This window comes from Capricornis sumatraensis, chromosome 3, assembly GCF_032405125.1.
Source record: "Capricornis sumatraensis isolate serow.1 chromosome 3, serow.2, whole genome shotgun sequence".
In the NCBI taxonomy this organism is placed as follows: Eukaryota; Metazoa; Chordata; class Mammalia; order Artiodactyla; family Bovidae; genus Capricornis; species Capricornis sumatraensis.
In genome coordinates this window covers 38,432,447-38,457,269 of record NC_091071.1, presented here as the reverse complement: position 1 = coordinate 38,457,269, position 24,823 = coordinate 38,432,447, and the positions used below count along the sequence as shown (strand labels likewise).

General features: G+C 52.4%; 1 protein-coding gene across 1 annotated transcript in view; it reads left to right on the top strand.

Moving 5' to 3' along the window:
- C3H16orf96 (chromosome 3 C16orf96 homolog) overlaps positions 1-24,236 on the top strand; it is a 34,935-nt gene extending 10,699 nt beyond the window's left edge. The window contains exons 5-18 of the mRNA XM_068968405.1: positions 95-340; positions 417-859; positions 967-1,667; positions 6,168-6,253; positions 6,566-6,676; positions 10,963-11,037; positions 12,171-12,335; positions 15,693-15,811; positions 16,520-16,582; positions 17,920-18,012; positions 19,050-19,230; positions 19,334-19,436; positions 23,160-23,232; positions 24,044-24,236. Coding sequence (XP_068824506.1) covers positions 95-340; positions 417-859; positions 967-1,667; positions 6,168-6,253; positions 6,566-6,676; positions 10,963-11,037; positions 12,171-12,335; positions 15,693-15,811; positions 16,520-16,582; positions 17,920-18,012; positions 19,050-19,230; positions 19,334-19,436; positions 23,160-23,232; positions 24,044-24,236 — 2,652 coding nt within the window. The remainder of the gene's footprint in view (positions 1-94; positions 341-416; positions 860-966; positions 1,668-6,167; positions 6,254-6,565; positions 6,677-10,962; positions 11,038-12,170; positions 12,336-15,692; positions 15,812-16,519; positions 16,583-17,919; positions 18,013-19,049; positions 19,231-19,333; positions 19,437-23,159; positions 23,233-24,043) is intronic.
- The last annotated feature ends 587 nt before the right edge of the window (positions 24,237-24,823 follow it).

The window sequence follows — 24,823 nt, the reverse complement described above, 5'->3', positions numbered from 1 at the left end:
CCAGGGTTGGGGAGGGACGGGTGACAGGGTGGGGAGCAGGGTGATCATGAGCTGGTCTGGAGCAGCCCCACCAGACCAGCCCCACATCCCACAGGGAGCTGCTCCACAACTGCTGGGAAACTCCGACCTGTGGCAGATCTCAGAGCTCGCCTCGGAGACCACCTTTGCCCAGACAGCTGAAGACCGAGGAAGAGGGGGTCTCAGCCACTTCTCAGAGGCCATCCAGCACCCCAGGTTCCTGGAGACCATCTGGCAGTACCAGGCGCCGGGGCAGCTACTGGAGGAGGAGTCTGCCCAAGCAGCTCTGCTTCTTAGGGCCGAGGGGCCAGACCAGCCCCAAGTGCTAGAGCCTGGGCCTGGGCCTGGGCCTGCATTGGGACCCAGGCCTGTGCCTGGACCTGGGCCTTCATCCGAAGCTGCGCCTAAGTTCAGACCTGAGCCTGCTCCTGGGCCTGGACCTTCATCTGGGCCTGGGCCTGCATTCGGACCTGGGCCTGCTCCTGGGCCTGGGCCTGTGTTCGGACCTGGGCCTGCTCCTGGGCCTGGGCCTGTGCCTGGACCTGGGCCTGTGCCTGGACCTGGGCCTGCTCCTGGGCCTGGACCTTCATCTGGACCCGGGCCTAGGCCTGGGCCTGGACCTGGGCCTTCATCTGGACCCAGGCCTGGGCCTGCTCCTGGGCCTGGACCTTCATCTGGGCCTGGGCCTGGGCCTGGGCCTGGACCTGGGCCTTCATCCGGATCTGGGCCTGCATTCGGACCTGGGCCTGCTCCTGGGCCTGGGCCTGCGTTCGGACCTGGGCCTGCCCCTGAACTGGAATCTGCCCCCGGCCTTCAACCCACACCATCAGGATCCTGGACTGTACCACCACAAGGCTGGCCTCCTCCCAGAGGCTTTCCCGGGACTAGCCCTGGGCCTTTCTGGGGCTTCCAGCCTGGACTAGGCCCAATGGGCTTCCCGCCTGCCAGGTTCCGGGGCTTCAGAGCCCCACCCCCAGCCATGGAGCTGGGCTCAGCTTGGCCTCGTTCACAGCGGTCCATGTACTACCCAGGAGACATGTCTAAGCTCTCAGCTGTCTCAGAAAAGGAGGAAGACTACTCCTCCGTGGAAAGGGGAGGCCCTCTGGACAGAGCCCCTAGGGCTGAGGTCCCGCCAGGAGGCCTCCCTAAGGGATTCTGGTCTGTCGTTCAGCAGATGAAACCCAGCACTGCCCTCACGGCCGCAGCTGCTGCCTCCTACACCTCTGATGTGGCCACATCAGCAGCCCAGGCACCCAAGGCCACTGCCAAGCTGATCAGGGATGCCCCTGCCACCAAATTGGCCACTGTAGCAACCGCCGCAGCCACAGCTGGGCCCTTGGGGGTGCTTGCAGAATTTCTGGGAGCGGGGCCCTCGCACGGAGCCTTCCCCGAGGGCGAGGTGGAGGACTTGCTGGAAGTGGAGGATGAGGACTTGCTCTGTCCTGCATACTCTCCTGTCTTTGTCCCTCCCGACACGGCCCTGTCTCAGGCCATGCTGGCTGCCAAACATGCCACGACTCCTGAAGAAAAGAAGAAGGCCGTCAGGTATTCCATGAGTCACTTAGCCCAGATGCCCGTCAGACACGACACCCTGAAAGAAGAGTTGGCCCAGCTGTCAACTAACCTGCAACAGCGTATGACTTACCTAGGTAGGCCCAGCCTGGCTCCTGGAAGGGTAACAAGGGCTCAGGCCCTCCCTGTGGCCTTTGAGACGCACCTCCTCTCCATTTAGCTACCCCAACAAAATGTTACCATTTGGCTAATACCACCGTTAGCCATTCATTCCTTTGGCTTAAGCATTAATCTCTTACTAGTCTATTCTCTTACAATGAATGTACAGTGAGGTCTTCTATTAAGGGAGAGGGATGGTTACAGTCTAAAGTTGGTGCTTGAAGAGGAAAACCACAAGTCAGAATTACTCTTGGAAATTCCCTTTCAATTGTCCATAAAACAGTACTGCTGTACAATGTTTTGATAAGTTCAGATCACCCAGAGTTTCTAGGTGCACTGAACAGACCCCAGATGATGTGGTCAGTTTGGGATTTGGAACAAAGCTGGGCAAACATATATTTCCTTAAAGGCCAGTCATGTTCTAGGGGGTAGTAGCACCAATAGGGGGCTTCCTAGGTGGTGCTGGTAGTAAAGACCCCGCTTGCCAGTACAGGAGGCGCAAGAGATACAGGTTCCATCCCTGGGTCAGGAAGATCCTTTGGAATAGGAAATGGCAACCCACTCCAGGATCCTTACCTGGAGAATCCCCATGGACAAAAGAGCCTGGTGGGCTACAGTCCATGGCACTGCAGAGTTGGACACGAATGAGCACACAGGACCAATAGATTTATGCTCCCAGTTCATGCACACTATGAGCATATGTTCACTGTGGGAAATGGAGGGTGGGGAGTGGCCTACCCTAGAAGTTCTGAACCTTAAGCTTGCCCCAGCATCCCTGGGGGTCTTGGTAAGTCACAGACTGCTGGGGCCAGCCCCAGATCTGGCTTGTTGATCTAGGTAGGACCCCTGGGTAGGACTTTGTTTTTATAACCCATTCCAGGGGATGCTGCTTATGCTGCTGGTGACCCAGGGAACCCACTTTCAGATCCACTGTCCTCGCCTGTTTGAATCCTTATCTTGCTTTTGTGCTCTCTGCCAAGTGTAATAGTTGGATTAGCCCAAGTTGAATCCATATCTGGCACCACCCTTGATGGGCAGGTACGGTCCCACAGATCTTGAAAAAGTAGAACTTCAAGCAGCCAAAAAGATCCACGTCAATTTCTGAATCCCAGGGCACAGCTCAGGTTATGACAGTCATGAATTTGAATATAAAACATAAAGTCATAGTAGCCCAAACTCTACTTCTGACCAGCTGCCACTTTTGCTAAGAAAACTAAAGATAGCTTGTAAATGTGTCTTGGCTGCAGTTTCTCATACCCTCCTAGCTGTGCCCCGGACATCACTTTATGGCCTCTCCTCTGAAACTGGATATAGGGTACTTTTTGTCACCCTACTCCTTTTTTGTTAAACCTGTCTTTGCATCTTGTTGTGGGATAATACATTTCATGAACTCCCAGAAGTAAACACTCCATAGTTTTACTCAGGACCATTTCTGGAAGGGCAGTAAATTCCAGAGATTTCCCTGCTGCTGCTGCTGCTGCTAAGTCGCTTCAGTCGTGTCCAACTCTGTGCGACCCCATAGACGGCAGCCCACCAGGCTCCCTCGTCCCTGGGATTCTCCAGGCAAGAACACTGGAGTGGGTTGCCATTTCCTTCTCCAATGCATGAAAGTGAAAAGGGAAGGTGAAGTCGCTCAGTCGTGTCTGACTCTTAGCGACCCCATGGACTGCAGCCTACCAGGCTCTTCCATCCATGGGATTTTCCAGGCAAGAGTACTGGAGTGGGGTGCCATCGCCTTCTCTGAGAGATTTCCCTAGGCCTGAGCTATCTAGTAGGATACCATAAGACTGTCAAATATCTGAAATTGGGCAAGTTCAAGTTCTCATGTGGTCCAAATACAAAGTGCACACCAGGCACTTCCCAGTGGTCCAGTGGTTAAGACTTGGCCTTCCAATGCAGGGGGCATGGGTTTGATCCCTGGTCAGGAAGCTAAGATCCCACATACCTCGTGGCCAAAAAAACAAAAACATAATACAGAAGCAACATTGTATGAAATTCAGTGAAAACTTTAAAAATGGTCCACATTAAAAAAAAATCTAAAAGTGCACATTGGATATTGAGGGCTTACTACAAATACAAGAATGTGAAATTATTGTTAATCATTTTATTGATCACATGTTAAATTGATACTTTTTTTTTGGCCCTGCAGCTCCTGAGACCTTCATTCCCCATCCAGGGATTGAACCCAGGGGTTGAACCCATGCCCTCAGCAATGAATGCATGGAATCCTAGCCACTGGACCGCCAGGGAATTCCCAAAATGATACTATTTTGGATTCAGTTAGTTCAGTTCAGTTGCTCAGTCGTGTTTGACTCTTTGCAGCCCCATGGACTGCAGCACGCTAGACTTCCCTGTCCATCATAAACTCCTGGAGCTTACTCAAACTCATGTCCATTGAGTCGGTGATGCCATCCAACCATCTTATCCTCTGTTGTCCCCTTCTCCTCTGGCCTTCAATCTTTCCCAGCATCAAGGTCTTTTCAAATGAGTCAGTTCTTCGCATCAAGTGGCAAAAGTATTGGAGCTTCAGCTTCAGCATCAATCCTTCCAATGAATATTCAGGACTGATTTCCTTTAGGATGGACTGGTTGGATTTCCTTGCAGTCCAAGGGACTCTCAAGAGTCTTCTCCAACACCACAGTTCAAAAGCATCAGTTCTTCAGTGCTCAGCTTTCTTTATAGTCCAACTCTCACATCCATACATGACTACCGGAAAAACCAAAGCTTTGACTAGACGGACCTTTGTTGGCTTTTTAATATGCTGTCTAGGTTGGTCATAACTTTTCTTCCAAGGAGCAAGCGTTTTTTATTTTCATGGCTGCAATCACCATCTGCAGTGATTTCAGAGCCCCCCAAAATAAGGTTTGTTACTGTTTCCACTGTTTCCCCATCTATTTGCTATGAAGTGATGGGACCAGATGCCATGATCTTCGTTTTCTGAATGTTGAGTTTTAAGCCAATTTTTTCACTCTCCTCTTTCACTTTCATCAAGAGGCTCTTTAGTTCCTCTTCACCCTCTGCCATAAGTGTGGTGTCATCTGCATATCTGAGGTTATTGCTATTTCTCCTGGCAATCTTGATTCCAGCTTGTGCTTCTTCCAGCCCAGCATTTCTCATGATGTACTCTGCATATAAGTTAAATAAGCAGGGTGACAATATACAGCCTTGATGTACTCCTTTCCCAATTTGGAACCAGTCTGTTGTTCCATGTCCAGTTCTAACTGTTGCTCCTTGACCTGAATACAGGTTTCTCAGGAGGCAGGTCAGGTGGTCTGGTATTCCCATCTTTTTAAGAATTTTCTGAAAAAAAAAAAAAAAAAAAGAATTTTCTGGTTTGTTGTGATCCACACAGTCAAAGGCTTTGGCATAGTCAATAAAGCAGAAGTAGATGTTTTTTTGGAACTCTCTCAATTTTTCAGTGATCCAACAGATGTTGGCAGTTGGATCTCTGGTTCCTCTGCCATTTTTAAATCCAGCTTGAACATCTGGAATCACGGTTCATGTACTGTTGAAGCCTGGCTTGGAGAATTTTGAGCATTGCTTTGCTAGTGTGTGAGATGAGCGCAATTGTGTGGTAGTTTGAGCATTCTTTGGCATTGCCTTTCTTTGGGATTGGCACGAAAACTGACCTTTTCCAGTCCTGTGGCCACTGCTGAGTTTTCCAAATTTGCTGGCATATTGAGTGCAGCACTTTCACAGCATCATCTTTCGGGATATGAAATAGCTCAACTGGAATTCCATCACCTCCACTAGCTTTGTTTGTAGTGATGTTCCTAAGGCCCACTTGACTTCGTATTTCAGGATGTCTGGCTCTAGATGAGTGATCACACCATCTTGATTATCTGGGTCATGAAGATCTTTTTTGTATAGTTCTGTGTATTCTTGCCACCTCTTCTCAGTATCTTCTGCTTCTGTTAGGTCCGTACCATTTCTGTCCTTTATTGTGTCCATCTTTGCATGAAATGTTCCCTTAGTATCTCTAATTTTCTTGAAGAGATCTCTAGTCTTTCCCATTCTATTGTTTTCTTCTATTTCTTTGCATTGATCACTGAGGAAGGCTTTCTTATCTCTCCTTGCTATTCTTTGGAACTCTGCATTCAAATGGGTATATCTTTCCTTTTCTCCTTTGCCTTTCGCTTCTCTTCTTTTCTCAGCTATTTTTAAGGTCTCCTTAGACAACCATTTTGCCTTTTTGCATTTGTTTTTCTTGGAGATGGTCTTGATCACTGCCTCCTGTACAATTTTGGATTAGAATGGTTTAAAAATATTTTTTAAATTAATTTCACCTGCTAATTTTTAGATTTTTCTTTTAAAAGATGTTACTAGAAAATTTTAGATGACCTCAAAGGCCCCCAAGCTCACAGCTTCCTTCTATTGGAAGACATCATCTTAGATACTTTGTAACAGAAGCAGATAGAGCTCTAGAAGCATCTTTCCCCATCCCTGTCCCCAACAGCCACCCACTCCTTTGCTTTCAGCTAACATGGGAGCTTCTTCCAAGCTTGGGTCAACATTGGACATCTTGCAGGAAAAGATTGGCAACCTCCAGAAATCCAGGATGAAGGTCAGTGTCCTGGCCAGAAAAGGCATTGAGAAGATGATGGTTTGAGGTGACGGCAGAGTCCATGGCCAGAGCCAGGGCAGGTCCTGCCCTTCCAGACGAAGAAGCACCATCTGTCCTGGAGCCGAAAGGAAGCCGATCTGCTCCGTCTGGCGCGGGGCTCCCCAGGGTGGGCGGCTGTACGGTTTCCCTGACAAGGGTTTAGGAGGCTGTGGGCTGGAAGGTACCCCGGGCTAGTACCCTCTTCAAGTCCCTTCCTGGCCATGGCGACCTCAAGAGAAGAGGCCTCAGATGTCTGTGTCCCCTTCTGTGTAGGAGGAAGAACTTGAGAGAGTTTGGGGCCACCAGATCGAAATGATAAAGGACCACCACATCGTGCTGGACAGGGCAGTGAACAGGCTCCAGATTCGCCTGGATGAGTTAAAGGTCCGGAGGTCTGGGAGGCCCAGAGTGGGGAGGATTCCTCATCGGGATATTGAGACTCTTCCCAGAGGTTTCACAGATACCCTGAAGGCAGGGGAACCAGGGACACTTTCCTGGCATTTCACTGTGTGTGAAGTAGACAGCCACAAAAAGCAAACCAACCCTGCCACCTCACCCCCATACATACACCAGAGCACGTGAACACGGTCTGTCTCGTTCACCACTGGGGGTCACCTACCTGGCGCCGAGTGACGGCTCAAAATGTGCTGAACGAATCAATGAATGAAAGGTCTCTAACCTTTCCCCTAAACTGGCTTATTATCTGAGCTCTCACACCACAGGGACTGGATGAAACAGCGGCGTCTGACATGAGAAATGTGAGGACCCTGAAAAGCACCTCCCAGGAGGTCACTCAGCCAGACACCTCCTCCCGTGGGCTGGCTGGGCTGCCCTGACCACCCCAGCCTGATGGTCCTCGGGACCATTCCGGTCTGAGCCTTGTCCCGGAGGCATCCCAGATCTTCAGAGAAAAGATCACCGTCCTTCCCACTGGGAAGGACGGTGACCTTTTCCCCTGGGGGTGTAATGAGGCAAAATCCCAAACAGAGCCACCTGAGGTGGTTCCTGTGGGGGCTTTCGATTCCAAGTCAGGGGCTGTTGGTGGGATGCCCTAGGATGTGATGAGCAAGAGGGGAGGGCAGAGCTCCCCTCCGAAGGTCATCACACGGAGTGACCAGGCCAGCCTGCACAGGGCAAGTTGGACGGGAGGAAAGCTTATCAAAGGAGAGCTGATGCCCAGCTTGAGCGGGGAGGAAGGGAGCGCCTGGGCCATGTGTGGGCACAGGATACACAGTCTTGGGCCGAGACTCTTGCGAGTACCAGGATCAGGAAGTGTGCCGTCTCCTGCCAACCCTGGGCTCTTGTTTAGCCACTGCTTTTCAGAAAGGCTGGGATGCTGTGTCCTAGGGACCTACTGGAGCCCTTCCTGGTCGGAGACAAGAGCCAGTTCATCCGGCATGTCTGATGTGGGTCCAGTACGACATCCCACTCCGCTCGGGGGAGGAGGAGGGGGGCTCAGAATCTGCCTCCAGAAAGCTGTCACTGATCCCTCGTTGAGAGAAGCTCAAGAGGAGTCTGGCCCAACAGGCTGAATGGACCAAGTCAGCCTTTGTCCGGACTTCCTTCCTGCCCCTTGTGCCAACAAGAGCTAATTACTTCTAAAAGTGGACCCCGGAAGGATCTGGAGCGGGGCTTTGTATACAGTACACTTCATCAAATACTTCTTAAATGAACACGGGCTGCAAATCATCAGCAGCCCCATGGAGCCCTTCCAGCAGAGAGAGGAGGGAGGCAGACACCCGCCCTGGTTCTGTTGCAGCAGTGGGGCTAGTGAAGAAACACCACCAACACTGCCTTCTACCTGGAAAGCTGGGAGAAAATGTTCTGGACGTAACAGGTGGCACGAGAAGCCCCATCACCCCTGCGTCATTCAGCCCACGTGACTGAGCCTTCACTCCACACCAGGCGCCCTTCCAGGGCCCCGCGATACAGTGGTCAAGCAGACAGACAGCGCCCGGGCCCTTCTGTGTTTCTCGTGGGGGAATGATAGTATTTGTTTGTCTTTCATCGAAGCATGATTTGCACACAGTAAACTGCCCAGGCTTGAAGCATAGCCGCTTGACTCATTTTTGCCTCTTTGTGCAGCCATGTCAGCAACCATCCAGATGGAAGCATTTCCATCACCTCAGACTGCTGCTTTGGGAGCGTTTCTCACAAAGGATACAGCAGGAAAGTGAATGAGAACAGAACTCTTTCTGACTCAGTATGGAAATGTGAAAACACTATTTGCCCTCTGCAAACTGGCAGGCATCTTTTATAAGCTACAGGATGCATTCCAGGACCTCTTCTTCTTCTTTTTTTTTTTTTTTTTGATGTGGACCATTTTTAAAGTCTTTATTGAATTTGTTACAGTATTGCTTGTTTTAAGTTTTGGTTTTTTTGGCCAAGAAGCATGTGGGACCATTAGCTCCCCAGCCAGGGATCAAACCACACTCCCCTGCATTGGAAGGTGAAGTCTTAACCACGGGATCAACAGGGAAATATCCCCAAAACCATTCTTTTTGTTTTCTTTTTTAAAAATTCCTATCGGAGTACAGTTGATTTATAATATTGTGTTAGTTTCTGCCGTACAGCCAAGTGAATCAGTCATATACATCCAAAGCCGTTCTTGGAACGATCAATGATATCCAGGGCTCTGGCTCGGTGCAGGAGAGGACTGACGCGAGAGCTGAAGGGTATCGAATGCTAACTCTTGTAGGAAGATGCCATTTCTAGTCCCCTCGGCTTCCTCGGGGCAGGAGTAATATTAATGCCATTTGAGCAAGGAGGAAACAGATTCGGGCAAAGTTACCAGCCAGTCGGGAGGCGGCCTGCCGTTGTGGTTAGATAGGCCTTGGTTTCAATCCCGATTCTGCCACTTACTGGGCGTGTCTGTGGCTGCTGTAACATACAACCACAAACCATGTGACTTAAAACTAGAGACACGTACTCTTCCCAATTCTTGGAGGCTGAAAGCCCTGAATCAAGGTGCTGGAGGGCCCTCGTGCTGTCTGAAGGCTTCAGGGGGGATCCTTCTTGGCCTCTCCTAGCTCTAGCAGCTCCAGGTGTTTCCTTGGTTTGTAGACGCATCGCTCGAGTCTCTGCCTCCATTGTCACGTGGCCTTCTTCTCTGTGTGTGTCTTTGTGTCTTCACGTGGCCTCCTCATCCATGTGTTCCGCCCTAATCCAGTGTGACCACATCTTAACTGATTTCACCTGCGAAGAGCCATTTCCAAATAAGGCCACGTTCACAGGTTCTAGGAAGGCGTGAATTCTGGGAAGGACCTTAGTCTACCCCGTGCACAGGTAACCCTGGCAGTGGAAGTTAGAGGGTCCCGGCTTCTCTGTATTTCTAGATTTTAATTAGGAACAGCCAAATGGGGCTCTAAGTGTTCATGTTGGGCCTGATGACTCCAAAAGGTCAGCTGCCCGCTAACATGGGGTTGGAGGGAAAAGCCTGACTCCAGGCAGAAGCAGGAGTTCCCTTCCCCACCTCCACCACCTGTACTAGACCTTGAGACCCACCTGGGTGCAAGGTGGATGTGAAGAAGCTTTGCGTTAATTAGAATTAGGTTCGTCTTCAAATAACATAAAACCCCCAAATAGCTGACTTAAGTCATAAGTGTATTTCTCTTTTGTTTTTTGTTGTTGTTAGCTCAGTCATGTCTGAATGTTTGTGATCCCATGGACTGTAGCCCACCAAGTTCCTCTGTTTATGGCATTTCCCAGGCAAGAATATTGGAGTGGATTGCCATTTCCTACTCCAGGGGATCTTCCTGACCCAGGGATGGAGCCTGCGTCTCAGGGAAACCCCGTATTTCTCTTTTATATTCAAGAAGCTCAGAGCTGGTATAGAGCTCCTTGGTGTGTGACTTCAGTTCACAAGGTCACCTCATGGTCCAAGACAGCTGCTGGTGCTCCAGTGATTTAACTCTGTGTCTAAGCCAGCAGTGAAGAGAACACCTACCCACTTTCGTTTATACTTCAGTGGTCACATCAAGCTATAAAGGAGGCTGTGAAATACAGTCATGATTCTGGGGTGGCCAGATGCCAGCTGAAAGATGGGGGTTCTGTTTCTGAGAGTGAAAGGGAGACCAGATATGAAGGGAGAAGTAGAAGCCTGTTTCCAGTTTTGGGGGGAGAGTGACCTCCCCCACTGCTGGGGACATAGCCCAGAAGATCGAGGCTCTTCCCAAGCAGGGAAGCTAGCAGCTCCTGTCATGGGGAGGGTCCAGTCAGTGGAGACAGGGCAGAATTGATGCAGGGAATTGGTTCTTTGTGGAGTCATGGGGGTGGGAAGTGAGGGTTTTTGCCTGACACGGGGCACGGTGCATGTCCCATATAAGTGCTTGCTTGATATAGAGACTCCATTTCAGATCAGAAGAGATGCGCTTGCCTCAACCATCTAGGGACCCAAAGCATCAGCTCTGGTTTGTGCGTTCTTTCCTCCGGTCCTCCTTCCTTTCCTGTGTAGCAAGGTTCTATCATGCCACCCCCCAAGGGGACAGCTTGTCCCAAGCCTCCTGTTCCTTCCCTTTTGACCTGGAAACCTGGAGCCCAAGCCTTTCACTGCGTTGCCCCGCCTGCTATCCACCTGGCCCCACTGCTCCCTTCCTAGGGCAGAGGCTGAAGGCAGAGGCTGTCCTCAGGACGTCCGAGGGTGACTGACATCCCTCCGCCTCTGTTCTTAGGTTGTCTGTGCTCAACTAAGAAACCTAGAAATGTACAAGGCAGACCGAAATGAGATGGAGCAGGAGTTGAAAGAGGTGAGTGAGCAGAGACTCCTCTCCCCCACCCCATCCCCCACCCCGAGCCCGGCTCTCCCACTGAGGGAAACGGAATCATCCAGCCAGGACGAAGCCAGGCACACAGACTTCCCAAGCTTCCTTCCACCTTTATCATATAGAAAGTCCGGGGGAAGTTCTCAAAAGTTGTCCCACCAATTCTTATTGTCAGTGACTCAGGATCAGTGACAATGTTCTAAACTGGAGTATAGGTGTTTTACAGTGTTAATTACTGCTGTACAGCGAAGTGATATGCACAGTGGAAGTGTTAGTCACTCAGTCGTGTCTGTCTCTTTGCGGCTCCGTGCACCGTAGCCCACCAGGCTCCTGTGTCCATGGGATTCTCCAGGCAAGAATATTGGAGTGTGTTGCCATTCCCTCCTGCAAGGGATCCTCCCAACCTACGGACTGAACCCAGGCCTCCTGCATTGCAGGCAAATTCTTTACCATCTAAGCCACCAGGGAAGCCCAATGTATATAGTATATATACATATATGTGCATTCTTTTTTAAATATTCTTTTCCATGATGGTTTATCCCAGGATATTGAATATAGTTCTCTGTGCTATATGGTAGAACCTTGTTGTTTATCCATCCTATATATAAAAGCTTTTCCGCATATAAGTGATGTCATATGGCACAGGTCCTTCTCTTTCTGGCTTAACCCACCTAGTATGGTGATCTCTAGCCGTATCCACGTTGCTGCAAATGGCATTGTCATGTTCTTCTTTATGCCCCAGTCATATGCCATGCCACACACACCACATCTTTACCCATTCATCTCTCAGTTTTGGTTGTTCATTTTAGTTTTTTCTATGTCTTGGCTATTGTGAATAGTGCTGCTGTGAACACAGGCCTGCATGTATCCTTCTGAATTATAGTTTGTGTCAATTTGTTAAGTGAACTTAAAAACCATACCTCAACTTCTCCATCACAGGAAAACCTTGGCTGTGATCTAATAGCTGTGTTTGAGCCAGACCCCAAGGTTGAATTTAAGCCAAGGCTGGGTACCCAGGGTCCCAACTACAACAACTGACCACAGTGATCTGACCTCCCCAAGATGCCCACTGCTCCCAGCCCCGCAGCCCTGCTTCCCTGAGTCCCATCTTTCCCCAGAAGGCTGACAAGAGCTCCCTGGCAGGCAAGGCAAGCCGGGCTGACCTGGACACAGTGGCCATGCAGCTGAATGAAATGATTCAGGGCATGCTCTTCAGGGTGGTTGCCAATGAGGATGACTGGAAGAAGGCTGTGGAGCAGTTGGACAAAGACGTACGTACCAAGGTGAGGAGCTCTGTATTAATCACCACCTCCTGCATAACGAACTACCCTGAAATTTAGTGCCTTAAGACAGCAAAGTTCAAAGTTTCTGAGGGTCAAGAATTTGGGAGCAGCTTAGCTGGGTGGCTCAGGGCCTCCCACAATGCTGCAGTCAGGGTGTTGTCCAGGGCCTGCATCATCCAGAGGCTTGACTGGGGCTGGGAGAGCCACTTCCAAGATAGTGCCCTCACATGGCTGTGAGCAAGACTTGGCACTTCCTCATCACATGCTGGCCTCCTTAGGGCTGTTTGAGCAGCCTCACAACACGGCAAGGGGTGTTTCCCCCCCAGGATCACATGATCCAAGAGACCAAGACAAAAGCTGCAATGTCTTCTCTGACTTAGCCACAGAAGTCACACTCCATCACTTGTGTAATATCCTGTTGGTTACACATGTCAGCCCTGTTCAGTGTGATAGCTGGGGAGCATCTGGGACATTAACCACCATAGTGTTCCTCTCTGGACAAGCAAAGGGATGTGGCGGGCAGAGGGGGCATCCTGCTGGCCATTTATTTATCCATTCATCATTTAATGACCACCTGTGTTGAGCCGGACCCTGGGAAAATGTTGATAAGGAGTCATAGCCTTCATTTGTACAGTCTAATAAAGAGACAAGAACGGTCAGGCCATCCCCTTCCATGCTGTGTGGTTCCTGCAGCTGGTGTGACTGGTGTGGATAAAAGCACTGGGGTTTAGAATCCAGGCACTCGGGGTCTGAGTCCCAGCCCCGCCGTGATCAGCATTGTGCCCTGAATTACAGAGCCTGTTCAAGTTTCAGTTTTCTCATCTTTAAAGTGAGGATTTATTCATTCATCATCCACCTATTGGGTACCTCTGGTTAATGAGGATACGATGATAAGCAAAACAGATATGGGACACACTTGTCATAAAAATCATACAAATCAATGCAGAATTACAGCTGAAGTAACTCAGTTATCTGCAGAACCACTGACCTGTTTTTCTCCCATAATTCCATGGCAGGGTGAAAAAAAGTGGGACAGAAACTGCTCTAGATTAAAAGAGTCTCAGGAGTCACAACAACCAAATGCAATACACAAGGAGACTTCCCATGTTTCAGTTGCTCCAACTCTGAAAATTAGCTGGAAATTAGATCAAATTCAGGTCATTAAATGATGAATGGATAAATAAATGGCCAGCAGGATGCCCCCTGTGCCCGCCACATCCCTTTGCTTGTCCAGAGAGGAACACTATGGTGGTCAACGTCCCAGACGCTCCCCAGCTATCACACTGAACAGGGCTGACCTGTGTAACCAACAGGATATTACAGAAGTGATGGAGTGTGACTTCTGTGGCTCATTATGTTAGTTGGGATAATGGTATTGCAGTGAACTCCGGGAGCTGGTGATGGACAGGGAGGCCCGGTGTGCTGTGATTCATGGGGTCACAAAGAGTCGGACACAACTGAGCGACTGAACTGAACTGAAGAAAATCACTAAAATATTTGGGTGGAATGTTGTGATTTCTGTAACTTAAAAAACAAACAAACAAACACTGCATCAATTCCTTGGAGGTCCAGTAGTTAGGACTCTGCACTTCCACTGTAGGAGTTCGATCCCTGGTCAAGATCCGGCAAGCTGCACAGCACAGCTGAAAAAAGAAAAAAGAAAAAAAAAAAAGGCAGATAGAGCAGTATGTTAATAATGATTAAATCTCCATGGTGGGTATTTCAGGGTTCATGATTCTAGTCTCTTCTCCTCTCTATGTGTCTAAATTTTTTTCCTGATCGAGAGCTTTTTTGTTGTTTGTTGGTTTAAGTCACCCTGTCCTCGTTGCTCTGCTTTTCTTTGTGTATTTTTCACTGTGGGAACATTCACATGACATAAAATCAACCATTGGCAATTTTCAGGCGATGAACCTGTGGCATTGGTTAGTGTTGCGTTAGCACCGCCTCTCTCTGGTTCTGGAGCATTTCCATCCCCCACAAAAGGAGACCCCAGACCCGTGAGACAATCACCCCTCACGCCCCCCCCGCCCCAGCCCCCAGCAGCCACTAATCTACTCTCTGGGTTGGCCAATTTGGGACACTTGACATAAATGAGTCACACAGCATGTGACCTCGAGGGTCTGGTTTCTTGCACTCGGCATCATGTTTTCAGGGTTCAACCATGTTGTAACATGGGCTTCCCTGATGGCTTAGATGGGAAAGAATCTGCCTGCTATGCCAGAGACCCGGGTTTGATCCCAGGGTCGGGAAGATGCCCTGGAGAAGGGAATGGCGACCCACTCCAGTATTCTTGCCTGGAGAATCCCATGGACAGAGGCGCCTTGCAGGCTACAGTCCATGGGGTTGCAAAGAGTTGCAACTCAGTAGACATGACTGAGTAACTAACACACGCATGTTGTCACATAAATCAGAAGTTATTTTTTTCCATGACTGAATAACATGGTCAGACAGATAGACCACATTTTGTTTGTTCATCTGCTGACAGACGCTTGGGTTATTTCCACCTTTGGACTCTTGTGAATAATGCTGCTATGAACATTCATGAGCCAGTTTTTGTTTGAAGACCTGTTTTCCGTGACTTTGGGTAGTTACCCAGGAGTGGTAATTTATTTATCCATTCATCATTTAATGATCACCTGTGTTCATTTAGTGACTACCAGGAGTGGAATTGCTGAGTTGTATGGTAATTCCACGTTTAACTTTTTGTACGGGAAATATATTGTGATGTCTGTGATTATTCTCAGATGATTCAGAAAACAAACACTTACATACATATGGAACGATAAAGAAGACATTGTGAAATGTTAAGAATTGGTGAATTTAAGTGGATATAGGAGTGTCCTTTGGACTATTCTTGCAACTTGTGAGTGGTTTTGGTGTTTGTATGTGTGTAGTTTAAAAGACTGTAGTTGGTCTTGGTTGCAGCACTCAGGATCTTCATCGCATCATATGAGATCTTTCATTGCAGTGCACAGATTCGCTAGGTGTGGCTTGCAGGCTTAGTTGTTTAGCTGCCCTGTGGCATGTGGGATCTTAGTTCCCTGACCATGGATCGAACCTGCATCCCCTGCATTGCAAGGTGGATTCTCAACCACTGGACCACCAAGAAAGTCCACAGCCATCTCACTTTTCTTGGTTAATCTTGCTTGTTGTTTAGTTGCTAAGTCGTGTCCAACTTTTTTGCGACCCCGTGGACTATAGCCCTCCAGGCTCCTCTGTCCGTGGGATTTCCCAGGCAGGAATACTAGAGTGGGTTGCCATCAATCTTGTTACTCTCTCTATAACTTTGCAGGTTGCTGGAGGGAGGCGGAGTGTTTACTTAATTGACTAAACACTCTTCCCTTTGGCTTTTGGCAGCTGGTTCCCAGCGATTTGGATGATCTGAAGAAAGACATGGACGAGGTCTGGAAAGTTGTCAGGAAGCTGCTGATTGAAGGCCTCCATTTTGACCCCGACAATGCTGCCGGCTTTAGGAGGTGAGTCCCTCTGGGGACAGGGTCCCCTGCAGCCCTTGCAGCTCCCAGAGGCTGCACGGCCCTCCCTCCAGAGAGGAAATGAGAGTGGTGTACCAGCGGATTCTGGACTCTGGGAGGAAGGACTCAGACCTGTGGACCTGGGGGGGGGGACGTGGGGCTTCCCAGTGGAGGAGGAGATGAGGCAGGGAGCACCAGAGCTCAGAGGTAGGCCGCTCTGGCCTGGGCTTCACGTTCTTTCATGAGGAGACAGAGGGTCAGAGAGGGAGGGGGCCCCTGCGAGGCCACACAGGGCTGTTGGGCAGGCCTGGAACTAGAGCCGGGCCCCCACCCCGTCCAGACAGAGCCCCCGGCCGAGGGACCTGATCTTCCTGGGGGGCTTCTGTCCTCAGATCACTCCTCTGCCCTCCTGTGTCCCCCGTGAAGGGTAGCTCTCCCCGGTTATGAAGGCCTCCATTGTGTTTGGGGCGAGGAGAGAAGCTACACCCACTTTTATCCCCCACTGAGGCCCCAAGTGGCCCCACGTGGCGGTCAGCCGGGGCCAGTGGAGCTGAGCTGAGCTGGGCCAGGCCAGCGGGAGTGGGATCTGGGGGGAAGCCCCGGCCCTGAGGCATGGACGGACCTGCAGCCTCCCCCAAGTACTGCCTGGGGCGGGGGTGGCCTCATGGGGCCCAGCTGGGGTGGCGGCTGACAGAGCGGGGTGTCTTCCAGGAAACTGTTTGAACGGGTGAAATGCATCTCCTGTGACCGGCCCGTGGAGATGATGACCTGCCCGTGAGTACTACGGGGGTGGTCAGGGACGGGAACATCCATGTACACCGTTGTGTGCACACGATCCCATTAGCTCCCGACCTGGGCAGTACTGTGCCCCTCCCTTCCCCAGTCCCATCTGCTGCCCCCTGTGTCCAGGAACAGGGTGGACTCCAGAGAAAAAGGCTAAGAGGAAACTCAGGGAAAGCTGAACCCTGGAGGACTGCACGTGTTTTTCTAGTCTAATACTTTATGTACTGAGGTGAAATTCACATACAAAATCAGCCATTGTAAAGTGGAAAACTCAGTGGCGTTTAGTGCACGTGTGTGCATGCTAAGTGGCTTCAGTCGTGTCCGATTTGCGACCCTATGGACTATAACTGCTAAGGTCTTCTGTCCATGGGATTTTCTAGGCAGGAATACTGGAGTGGGTTACCATGCCCTCCTCCAGAGGGTCTTCCCAACCCAGGGATCTAACCCTGGTCTCTTATGTCTCCTGCATTGGTAGGCGGGTTCTCTACCACTAGCGCCACCTGGCAAACCCCAAATGAAAGTGTGAGTCTCTCAGTTGTGTCTGACTCTGTGACCACATGGACTGTAGCCCACCAGGCTCCTCTATCCATCGAATTCTACAGGCAAGAATACTGGAGTGGGTAGCCATTCCAGGGAATCTTCCTGCCCCAGGGATCAAACTGGGGTCTCCTGCATTGCAGGAGGATTCTTTACCATCTGAGCCACCAGGGAAGCCCATTCACCTCAAACTCCAAAATATTTTCCTCTCCCCACCACTCAGATCAAGATGTAGAACAGTTCTAGCTCCTCAGAAGGCTGATGCTTTAATTTTTTGTAATGAGGTCAAATACACATAATATAAATTAACCGTTTTAAAGTGAACAGTTCAGGGACTTCCCTGGCTATCCAGTGGTTAAAATTCCTTGCTTCCATTGCAGGGAAGGGTCACAAATTTGATCCCAGATCGAGGAATTAAGATCCCACATGCTGGGTGCTGTGGCCTAAAAAAAAAGAAAAAGAAAGTGAACAATTCAGGGACATTTAGTACATTGACAATATGGCCCAACCGCAAAAGGAAACCCCATGCCCATCAGCAGTCACTCTCCATTCTCCTCCGCTGAGCCCATGGCACCCTCCAACCCACGTCCCATTTCTAGGACTCACCTGTTCTGAGTTTTCCTTTTATCATCAGAACATTTGTTCTCAATGACCTGCAAAGAGGATGGTGGCCCCACGCTGTGGATCTTTCTGGAGGAAAGGCCACGTTTGAGGGCGGGCTTCCAGGAGAAGGTGGGAGCTGGGACCTCTGCTGGCCACGTCTGCCCCCCCACTTTGCTCTTGTTCCACAGGCAACTCATCACCATTCACAACACCCACGTGCTGCCATGGCTGCGGCCGGCCAGCGCCAACAGCTATGAGTACCTGCAGCGCCAACAGATGAGGTGAGCAGGTGGGGGTCCAGGCGCAAACTGCAGTCCCGAGACTCAAAGACTGCCCAGGGCACTGCAGCCATCTGCGAGGGACGCTGTCCCGGGCAGTGGGGCTGCAGACGGGCACGTGAGGTGCTCACGGGGAGAGGAATGAACAGGTTATCAGGCGTCTGTTGTGGACCAAGAACTCTTAGGGGAGGGAGGGTCTCAAACCTCACACGCCCCTGTGAGCGAGGTTGACAGACCGGCTTCCTGCCGGGAGAAGTAAGTCATGACCCCTCGGGGTCCTCGGGGGCCTTACCGTGACCGGGCAGGCTCTGTGCCGAGTGCTCTGACAGCGCGGACCTCATTGAAACCTGACACTTTCTCTTTGAGGTCATTCTGCTATCATCCTATTTCACAGTTGAAGAAACTGAGGCTCAGAGAGTTTCAGCAACTGGCCTGAGGCACAGCTAGCACATGGCAGGCCTGGTGCCTCAACCTTCATGTTTCTCTGCCCCCCGGCCGGCCCCCTATCCCCAGCCCGCTCCTCAGCCCCTGATCCCCCATGGCTTCATGAGTGCTTCTGACACCCGGGCCCCTAGGCTCGAGGGTGGGGAGTGATAGCTGAATAGCAGCCACGGCCACGTGAAGGTGAGGGGCCTGGGGGCCTGTGCCTGATGCCCCCCTCCCTCGACTGACTCTCTTTTGAGATGAGAGGTTAAGAGGACACGAGGTTAAGAGGTTAAGTGGTCCAGTGATTAAGACTTAGCCCTTCCAGTGCCGGGGGCTTGGGTTTGATTCCTTGGTCTGGGAACAAAGATCCCACCTGCCCCACGGTGTGATCAAAAAAAAAAAGAGAGAGACAGAGGTTAAGAGCCTGCTCTAGGCAGGCCAGACCAGGGTCCCAGGTCTGGGGAAACACAGCTCTCGATTTCTGCTCTCTGCCCCAACGGTGTCTGTCTGTCCAGAGTTCCCCGGCTACTGGCCAGGCCCTGGGACCCAACCTGAGGCTCCTCTGGGGCGTAGGTGCCTCCATGTGTCTGCTGACCCCCCTGTCCTGCCTCCAGGGAACAACAGCAGCTGCAGAAACTCCAGAACCTTGGAGCCCCTGAGATGAGCCTGGACTCACTGGGCCCCCCGCAGGACTGGGGTGACGGCCCCAGAAACAACGCCAACCTCGAGTTCAAGCCATATGGCTTGTCGACTCTCTACCCCTACGGGGACCCTGAGTTGTTGGACTATGACTCTGTGAGTCAAGCCACAGCCCCTGGAAGTGGGCAACCCTCGGGGAGGCGGGCCCTGCTGCCCCTGTGGACACTCCCTGACTTGGGGCTTGGGCTGCCTTAACCAGGCCGAGGTGGACCTCGTGGGAGTGGACGGGGTCCTGTACAAGGGCCGAATGATGAGCAAGGACAAGGTTCGGCCACTGACCAGCGCGGAGAAGGAGCTGAGAGGTGAGGAGCGTCAGCCTGCCTGGGCACCCCTGCCTGGGGTCTGCCTTTGCTGGGCAGCGTGAGGCCCTATGTGAGGCAGGTGGGACCCAGAGCTGGCAACACCTGTGACGGGGGCTCCTCACACAGCCACTGGCAGACGTGGCTCTGTGTGGCAGGCGCAGTACTGGGGAGCGGCTGGGGAGGGGTACCAGAGGGCCTCCCTGGAGTGCTGGGCGCGACGGGAGAGTTGTGACAAGGAACGCTGGTCCAAGGGAGAGGTCCCGGGCTGCTGTCCTGAGGCCTCTGAAAAGGCAAGAGGGCTTCGCTGGATGAAGGAATCAGCTGGGGGGAGAGTGCTCTGGGGAGGGGGTGGGGGCAATAGCTGGTGCAAAGGCGCTGTGCTGGGTGCGAGGCAGGCCTGGCTGGGAACTCAGGAAGGTGAGTCTACCTGGGCCAGGGTCGGGGTGACGAGGAGGAGACAAGGACAGGCCGGGAGGCCCTGTCACAGGTCGGGGAGGGCTGGGCCCGAGGGAGACGGGGAATGAGTCACTCTGCTCGCTGCACCGTCGTGGCTCTGGCTCCAGCTGGCTCCGGCTGGGGACCCCAGGGACTCAGCTCCAGCACTGGGCCGGAAGCACCCAAAGGGGCACCTTCTCTGCGCCTTTGAGGTTCCCCCTTCTGGGAAGAGGGGCTCCACACACTGCCCTAGTGGGGTTGGTCCAGGAGCCACGGAGTCCCAGCCATGGTGTCCCCCATCACCCCCTTTGCCTCCACTGACTTGAGAACAAGCATGAGACGCCTAAGCCCTGGTGTGCAGGAGAAGATGGCAGCCTGCTTTAGTGCCCTGGGGCCACGACAGACGACCACCAGCTGGGCGCCTGGAGAGGACAGCAGTGAGCTCTCTCAGTTCAGGAAGCCAGACATCCCAAATCAAGGTGTGGGCAGGGTCGTGCGCCCTCCTAAGGCCGCAGTGGAGGAGCCCTCCTGCCTCTTCCGGCTTCTGGGGGCCCCAGGCATTGCTGGGATCGTGGCTGCATCACTCCCATCTCTGCCTCCATCTTTGAGTGGCTTCTCCCCATGTCTCTTCCTCTCTGTCTCTTAACTCAGATGGCCTCACCTCAAGAAGTGTGTGTGTGCTCAGTTGCTCAGTCATGTCTGTCCGACTCTTTGCAACCCTCTCCAGGCTCCCCTGTCCATGGGATTTTCCAGGCAAGAATACTGGAGTGGGTTGCCATTTCCTCCTCCCATCTCAGGTCCTTCACTTATTTACATCTGCAGGATCCTTTTCTTCAAACAAGGTCACATTCACAAGTTCCGGGGGCCATGTCTTTTGGGGGGTTGCCATTCAACCCACCGCAGGCCCCTGCCCTGATCCAGTGGGGCAGGACACCATCTCGAGCCCTGTATTCCCCCAGAGCATGCATGTTAACAGCTCCATGTGGACAAGGTTTGGCTGCTCCAGGCCCCAGGGGAGGGAAAGAGACTATCAGAAAGAGACTCAGGCCAGGCCTCTAGGACCACCAGGCAGGATGACAGCAATGGTGGCAAACACTGAATGGGCTCAACTTCTTTCTTTTTAAAAATATTTTTATTATTTTTGGTCACGACACATGGCATGCAGGATCTTAGTTTCCTGACCATGGATCAAACCCACGCTTCCTGCAGTGGAAGCGCAGAGTCTTAACCACTGACCTGCCAGGGAAGTCTCTAATGAATCCAACTCCTTGCCACGCCCTGCACTGCCTCCTTTCACCCTGCAAGAGCCGCGGGGGCATTGCACAAACGAGCGGGTGAAGGCTGCTTGCCTGGAGTGCGCCTTTGGTGGAGGGGCCAGGTTGACATACAGACCCCACCCTCGTCCCCCGTCATTGGTCAGACAGCGACCCCCTCCACCCAGCTCCCCCAGACTGTCACCCGGAGCAAGGGGCTTTTCTCCCCAGCATGTGTTCTCCTTCAGTTCCACGCAACAAAGCAGGACTGAACCAGGACACCTCATTGCTTTATCCTGCTTGGGGGCCACAAAGTCTAACTGGCAATTGGGATCACTTTAAATCCTGCCTGTGGCTGGATTTTTTGACCAGGTTGTCTTCTTGCTCATTTGTTACTTGAAAGAATATTTGGGCATGCTAAGTTGCTTCAGTCTTGTCTAACTGTGCAACGCTATGGACTGTATGTAGCCCGCCAGGGTCCTCTGTCCATGGGACTCTACAGGCAGGAATACTGGAGTGGGTTGCCACGTCCTCCTGCAGGGGATCTCCCGACCCAGGATCAAATCTGTGTCTCTTACATCTCCTGCATTAGCAGGCAGGTTCTGTACCACTAGTGCCACCTGGGAAGCCCAATCCAAGACACACCCATTATCTAAACCTAAACTAGCTGATGCGAACCCTGACCAGGTCCAGCCTGGTCTCATGCGTCCATCTATCCTTTGCCTGCAGGGCCACTGAGGGCCGTCCCGCCAGCCTGTGCCCTCCCCTCCGATGCCCACATTGTGGCCAGGATCTCAGGCAGGCCAGAGGAACCCTGGGTGCCTGGTGAACAGTGCCCCCAGCAGGAGGCTGGACTTCCAGAGAAATCTCAGTGCAGGGAGGGCTGAGAACAGGCAGGGCTGAGGTAGGCAGAGGCGTCTGGGTCACAGATGGAGGCGGAGGCGCCTCACCAGTCTGGCTGCCGTCCTTACCAGCCCTGGGTGAGTGGCCGTCGGTGACCCCTCCCCACCCCCTCATCCTTCCAGCACCTTCGCTCTCACGGCCTCTTTTCCCTGCACGTTCCCACCTCATGCACTGGCCTCTGGTCTGGGAGGCCGGCCATGGAGATGCTTGGATGGACCCCCGTCCAGAAAGGGTGAAGGATGGAGCCAGACCCCAAAGGCCATGTATTGTGCGACGCCCTCCTATGAAGTGTCCAGAACAGGCAGGTCGCGAGACGGAAAGCAGGTTCGTGGTCGCCAGAGCTCAGGGGAGGGGAGAACAGGGGTGACTGGCTCGTGGGTACCAACCTCTTTTGGGGGTGATGAGATGTTCGAGAACTGGCTGGGTATGGCGGCCACACAGCCTTGTGAATGAACTTGATGCTACCCAAGTGTTCACTTTGAATAATTAATTTTATGTGAATTTTACCTCAAAAAAGGGCTTCCCAGGTAGTGTTAGTGGTAAAGAACCCACCTGCAGTGCAGGAGACCTAAGAGACGTGGGTTTGATCCCTGGGTCTGAAAGATGCCCTGGAGGAGGAAACGGCAACCCACTCCAGTATTCTTGCCTGGAGAATCCCATGGTCAGAGGCGCCTGGCGGGCTATAGTCCATGGGGTTGCAAAGATTTGGACACAACTGAAGTGACTTAGCATGCACATACCTTTAAAAAAAAAAGTGCACACAGAGAAGATGAAGGACAGGGAGGTGGAGTGGGGCACTCCGGTGGCCGGCCCTGGTGGGAGTCGCTGAGAACTGGCAGCCTGCATCTGTCTACGCTAGAATAAGGGCTCTCTCCTCCCTGCCCTTGAGTTACTTTCAAAAAGGGCTTTCCTAACACCTCCGCCTCCAAGGGGAGGCGGGGAGGGAGGAAGGGGCTTCCCTGCATGAGTAAGAGGGGGTTGGGTGTGTGAAGAGGTGGGGTAGGGGTAGCAGGCAAGTCCCATCGGAGTGAAGGGCCTTTGTGGGCGCCAGAGGACGGGATGTGGGCCTCCAGGTGGGCAGAGCCCTGGGGGCACTCCCATCCATGCCTGTCTCTTCCCCTTCTCTGCTAAGCTGTGAAGGTCCCACATCCCCCGGCCCGCAGCCCACATGAGGGTGCCCGCCCGAGCGCCCTATTTGGTGCCATCTCCTCTGGTGAGTAGCTGTCCCCCAACTCCCTGGCCCAGCTGGGATTCCAGTACCGTGTCTGGGCCCCCATTTCCAGCCTCAGGCTCTCCGGCTCCACCTCACCCATCTCTCCCCTGCCCAGACCTGGAGGTCCAGAGAAGGTCCCTCGAGCAACCGCCTCCTGGCACCCAGTGCCCTGAGCAGGGGCTCCCAGCCATCCAAGGCTCCAGCTTCACCCTCCAGCCAGGTATCCTGGTCCAGGCGCCATCCCTGGGGCCCAGGGCTGGTGTCTGTATTCCCGGAGTCCAGCCAGCTGCAGGGCTGGGATAAGGGTGCCCATTCATTGCTTTTGGGCTTCTCCGCTGGGGGCCCGAGAGCCGAGTCGGGGCTGCGCAGCTGAGGGCACCACTCCTCAGGTCTCATCACCAACCTGAGCGCGTTTTGCAGCACACAGAACACTTCCTCCCCTCACCTCACGCAGTCCTTATCTACTGTCCCGGCTGGGGACGCCACTACAGCAGGGGAGCCGAGGCACAGCAACCTTGAACTGGGGAATCCCGGCCTCCAAGCCCCGTTCTCTCTGGGCTGCCCTGCTCCTCGTCCTCATCCACCTCTGGTTTCATCTATCTTTGATGGATAGATGAAATTATCCATCCCCCAGGATGGATACTCCTGCCCCAACCCAGAAAGTGTCAGATGCCTGGGCTGGGTGACTAGAGGTGAACACTTCCAGTCTTGAGGATTCTCTTTTCCTTAATGGGGATGGCCCCGTCGGACCAGCCTCTCTCCAGAATGTTCTTGGGACACATCGTGGGTCTCTCCTGCCCCTCCTGCCCCCCGCAGCCGTGCCCCCCCCGCGCCAGCATGGGCTCAGCCACCTCGGGCCCTCCACCAACGATGCCTGCTCCGCCTCCATCGCTCCTGCCCATGCTGCTGCTGCCACCGCTGACGCCATCTCTGCAGGACCCCCAGCCGGCCCCAGGGGCTGCCAGGCACCCACGGTCCCTGCGCCTTGAGTCCTGAGCCAGCCTGCAGTCCGCCAAGGAGCCCAGCAACCCGTGAGCCCTGCGCCCACCCCCTCCCCACCAGCATCTCCACCCTCCCCTGCAAGGCAGAGACACTGCCCTGGGCAAGGTGTGGGGGTCCTGGGCTTAAGGGAGGGGTCTCCACGAGGGACTCATTTTGACCCAGTAGCTGCTTGTAACTTGCCTGTGGATACACACAACACAATCCATCTCATGCTACATTTCATGGAGAACACAGCTTTCTTGCTAGACTGAATTTTCCACTAAAACAATTTAATTCCTTGACCCATTTTCAATGCAGCACAGTTACAGTGGTTTTAAAAAACAATCACTTTCCTTTTTATTTTGCTGTAATGGTTTCATCAGAATGCGTTCCAATCACAGCCAATACCGCTGTCCATTTTCTTTAGCGAGCGTTATTTCTACCAGGACCGGCTTTCTCATGGGAACCAGATTTTACTGCATGCTTTTTTACTATCTGTTGATTGTTTCCACCAGTAATCACTGTTATGAGTTGGGTATTTAAAGAATCTGATTGTTTGTATTTACTTCTGGCTAATCCACAAGGCACTTGGAGCAAAAGCC